The 4544-nt window shown below is 40.0% G+C and overlaps 1 protein-coding gene across 1 annotated transcript; it reads left to right on the top strand.

Annotated features, from left to right (window-relative positions):
- The first annotated feature begins 222 nt into the window (after positions 1-222).
- Positions 223-2237, top strand: LOC145867146 (NLR family CARD domain-containing protein 3-like). The gene is made up of 3 exons (XM_082971205.1): positions 223-429; positions 559-787; positions 1177-2237. Exons 2-3 carry the CDS (start codon positions 574-576, stop codon positions 2235-2237), a joined length of 1275 nt encoding a protein of 424 aa, XP_082827331.1. The 5' UTR covers positions 223-429; positions 559-573.
- The last annotated feature ends 2307 nt before the right edge of the window (positions 2238-4544 follow it).

Raw genomic sequence — 4544 nt, 5'->3', positions numbered from 1 at the left:
AGAGTGACAAGTCTATGAATCTACCTATGAAGTTTAGAGAGGGAGACTTTTCTACTGAACAAAGGTAAGAAGAACTCATGGGTCATGGTCAGTGAGTTAAACAACACTGTCTCTAGTCATTTCTCCTCTCCCATTTTCACATTTCTTTTGGTTGTTTTCATAATCCATAGGCTAATACTTTAGTCCATTTTCATAGTCCTAAAACAGTGTGTGTGTGTGTGTGTGTGTGTGTGTGTGTGTGTGTGTGTGTGTGTGTGTGTGTGTGTGTGTGTGTGTGTGTGTGTGTGTGTGTGTGTGTGTGTGTGTGTGTGTGTGTGTACTGTAATCTCATGTTTTGTCCACAGAAACCAACAGGAGAGATCAGAGTCAGAGATTCTCAGTGGTCAGTCTTCCCAGAGTCATCAAACAGACCTGGACTCTATATTCAGTGTATGTGATCCTGTTATTAACATTTGTTTTAGTTTACTTCAAGTAAAGTTGATCTGTCAATTATTCATTAATGTGTTAATGAGAAAGCATTTCTTCTCTTGCTTAACTTATTTACTTGATTTATTTCAGTTGCTTGAAGAGAAAATGACGACATTTGTGAAGAACGAGCTGAAGATGTTCAAGAGGATTCTTAGTCCAGAACTCCCAGAAGGCTATGAGAGTCAGAAGCAGGATAAGGAAGTGGTGGATGCTGAAGATGAGAAGCAGGAGAGCAGTGCCAGAGAGGGGGCTCTGAAGATCACACTGCACGTCCTGAGGAAAATGAACCAGAAGGAGCTTGCTGACACACTGGAGAAATGTAAGATCTGTCTGCCTCATGTTGAATGCTGTTTTATAACATTTAAAAGCTGTGGCTAAAGTACAGCTAAAGTAGCTGTGTAACTCAATGATATTGTAGCAGCCTTAACACAACACCTAGTGACCTCATCAAGTAGCAGAAGGGATGTGATGTGGTGATTAATTTAGAGAGAGAGAGAGAGAGAGACAACATTAATAATACCATCAATAACACCAATAATAATATAATCAGTCACACCAGTCTGTAATGCATTATGAAAACATTTACACATTTATACAGTCAGTTAAGAGAATAAATGATTATAATTTAAACTTTATAACAGTCCTACAATACTGTAGGCATTAAAACAGATGTAATATTAATATCCTCTGTGCTATTTCTTCATTCAGATGAGCTTGCTGTGATTTGCCAACGTGAACTCAAATCTAATCTAAAGAAGAAGTTTCAATGTGTATTTGAGGGGATCGCTAAACAAGGAAACCCAACACTTCTCAATAAGATCTACACAGAGCTCTACATCACAGAGGGAGGAACAGGAGAGGTCAATAATGAACATGAGCTGAGACAGATTGAGACAACAACCAGGAAACAAGCAAGACCAGAGACTGCAATCAAATGTAACGACATCTTCAAACCCTTAACTGGACAAGACAAACTAATCAGAACTGTGCTGACAAAGGGAGTCGCTGGCATTGGAAAAACAGTCTCTGTGCAGAAGTTCATTCTGGATTGGGCTGAAGGAAAAGCCAATCAGGATGTTCAATTTGTGTTTTCATTCCCTTTCCGGGAGCTGAATTTGATGAAAGGGGACAAACACACTTTGATTGAACTTCTCAATAACTTTTCAATGGAAACCAAACAATCAGGAATCTCCATCTACAACAAGTACAAAGTTCTGTTCATCTTTGATGGTCTGGATGAGTGCCGACTGCCCCTAGACTTCCAGAAGAACAAGATCTGTTGTGACGTCACAGAGTCAACCTCAGTGGATGTTCTGATGACAAATCTCATCAAGGGAAATCTGCTTCCCTCTGCTCTCCTCTGGATAACTACCCGACCTGCAGCAGCCAAAAAGATCCCTTCAGATTGTGTTGACCAGGTGACAGAGGTACGAGGGTTCAATGACCCACAGAAGGAGGAGTACTTCAGGAAGAGATTCAGTGATGAGGACCTGGCCAACAGAATCATCTCACACATAAAGAGATCAAGGAGCCTCCACATCATGTGCCACATTCCAGTCTTCTGTTGGATTTCTGCAACAGTCCTCGAACACATGCTGAAACATAAGAGAGAAGAGATGCCCAAGACTCTGACTGAGATGTACACACACCTTGTGGTGTTTCATACCAAACAGAAGAATGAAAAGTATCTTGGGAAAGAAGAGACAGGTCCACACTGGAATAACGAGAGCATTCTGTCACTGGGAAACTGTCTTTTCAGCAGCTTCTGAATGGCAATCTGATTTTCTATGAAGAAGACCTGAAAGAGGCTGGCATTGATGTCAATGAAGCCTCAGTGTACTCAGGATTGTGCACACAGCTCTTTAAAGAGGAATGTGTGCTGTACCAGGACAAGGTGTTCTGCTTTGTACATCTGAGCATTCAAGAGTTTCTGGCTGCTGTGTATGTGTTCCTCTCATTCATCAACAACAATGAGAATCTAATGTCCGAACCGCAATCAACGTCCAGGAACCTTTCTGCGCTGTTCAGAGACAAGCCTAAAGTTTCTTTCTACAAGAGTGCTGTGGATAAAGCCTTACAAAGTGAGACAGGAAACCTGGACCTTTTCCTCCGCTTCCTTCTGGGCCTCTCACTGGAGTCCAATCAGAAGCACTTACGAGGTCTACTGACAAAGACAAGAAGCAGCTCACAGAGCCATGAAGAAACAGTCAAGTACATCAAGGAGAAGATCAGGGAGAATCCCTCTCCAGAGAGGAGCATCAATCTGTTCCACTGTCTGAATGAACTGAATGACCATTCTCTAGTGGAGGAGATCCAAAGCTACCTGAGCTCAGGAAGTCTCTCAAAACCCAACCTGTCACCTGCACAGTGGTCAGCTCTGGTCTTTGTGTTGCTGACTTCAGAAAAGGAGCTGGATGTGTTTGACCTGAAGAAATTCTCCAGATCAGAGGAAGGTCTTCTGAGGCTGCTGCCAGTGGTCAAAGCCTCCAGAGCTGCTCTGTGAGTACATAAAATGACATTTAAGAACTAATCATCGGGAAGAAATATTATGTTTAGAGAAAAATATGTATTATAATATGTATATAATATTATATTGAATAACATATTGAATCAGATATTCAATCTAGTAATACAATATGACCATACAATTCTAGGAGACAGAAGATGAATCTATATGTTGTTTGGGAATATGAACCAAATGCATCTTCCATTGTCCTTCTACGCTACTGGTGTTAAATTAACAGTGTGTTTGTGAAGTCATGATGATCTCTTTGCAGGCTGTCAGGCTGTGGAGTCACAGAGGAAGGCTGTGCTTCTCTGGTCTCAGCTCTGAGGTCAAACCCCTCACACCTGAGAGAGCTGGACCTGAGCAACAATGACCTGAAGGATTCAGGAGTGAAGCTGCTCTCTGCTGGACTGGAGGATCCACACTGTAAACTGGAGACTCTGAGGTCAGTATTCCTGTAGTTGGTCAACAAGTGATAACTGTTCACCAGATCCACATGTGTTTACCAGACACACATAGTCCACACCATATGTGTTTGGACAGTGAAGCTTACAGTTTTAAATTGGGTTGTGTTTTAGATTATATTTTTCCTAATAGTAAATTAATGGTGAATAATGTCCTGTCATTTTGGAGTCACTTCACTTGTGTTGTCAGTAAGAATAGAAGATGTTTCTGAACACTTCTACATTCATGTGGATGATACCATGATTATGAATAAACATGAATGAATCGTTAATGATGATGAATGAGCCTCTGTTATTGATAATGGTGAGAGGTTAGCATGTTTTGTTGTAGTCTCTGTTATTGGTAATGGTGAGAGGTTAGCATGTTTTGTTGTAGCCTCTGTTATTGGTAATGGTGAGAGGTTAGCATGTTTTGTTGTAGCCTATGTTATTGGTAATGGTGAGAGGTTAGCATGTTTTGTTGTAGCCTCTGTTATTGGTAATGGTGAGAGGTTAGCATGTTTTGTTGTATCCTCTGTTATTGGTAATGGTGAGAGGTTAGCATGTTTTGTTGTAGCCTCTGTTATTGGTAATGGTGAGAGGTTAGCATGTTTTGTTGTAGCCTCTGTTATTGGTAATGGTGAGAGGTTAGCATGTTTTGTTGTAGCCTCTGTAACTTTCTCACTCATTATCATTCATGATCTTTCTCAATCATGGCAGTCACAGGCTTGATGTAGTCATTGCAGTCAAAGAATATGGGACCAAATACTAATCTTTTGACTATTTTAATACTCATAGTGTATTACAAGATACATAAAGTGCTTTTATTTCTAAATGGTGAAACAGAAATGAATGAAAATATCCTCATATAAAAGGTGACATTATATACTCTCACCTCATATGAAACTGCTTTTAAACTGGTCTGGTCAGTCTTCTCAAATATTTGTATTATTCATGTTTCTATCTGCAGGCAATACTTTGATAATTTGTAATTTATAATATGATACATTAATTTCTGAATAGATATGGCAGGTTTCATGACTGATATATCTGAATATGTTGAAGAAATATACTGCCACTATTTTCACCACCAAAGAATAGCAGTGTGGTTTTAATTTGATTTGACT

This window comes from Salmo salar, unplaced genomic scaffold (assembly GCF_965601325.2).
Source record: "Salmo salar unplaced genomic scaffold, fSalSal1 ptg000221l, whole genome shotgun sequence".
Taxonomy (NCBI): domain Eukaryota; kingdom Metazoa; phylum Chordata; class Actinopteri; order Salmoniformes; family Salmonidae; genus Salmo; species Salmo salar.
This window is presented reverse-complemented; position numbering and strand designations above follow the sequence as displayed.

Bases quoted from the DNA above. Each gene is read 5' to 3' on its own strand.
- LOC145867146 (XM_082971205.1), top strand. From the start codon at position 574: ATGACGACATTTGTGAAGAACGAGCTGAAGATGTTCAAGAGGATTCTT. The intron at 788-1,176 runs GTAAGATCTGTC...TTCTTCATTCAG, and splicing joins TGCTGACACACTGGAGAAAT to ATGAGCTTGCTGTGATTTGC.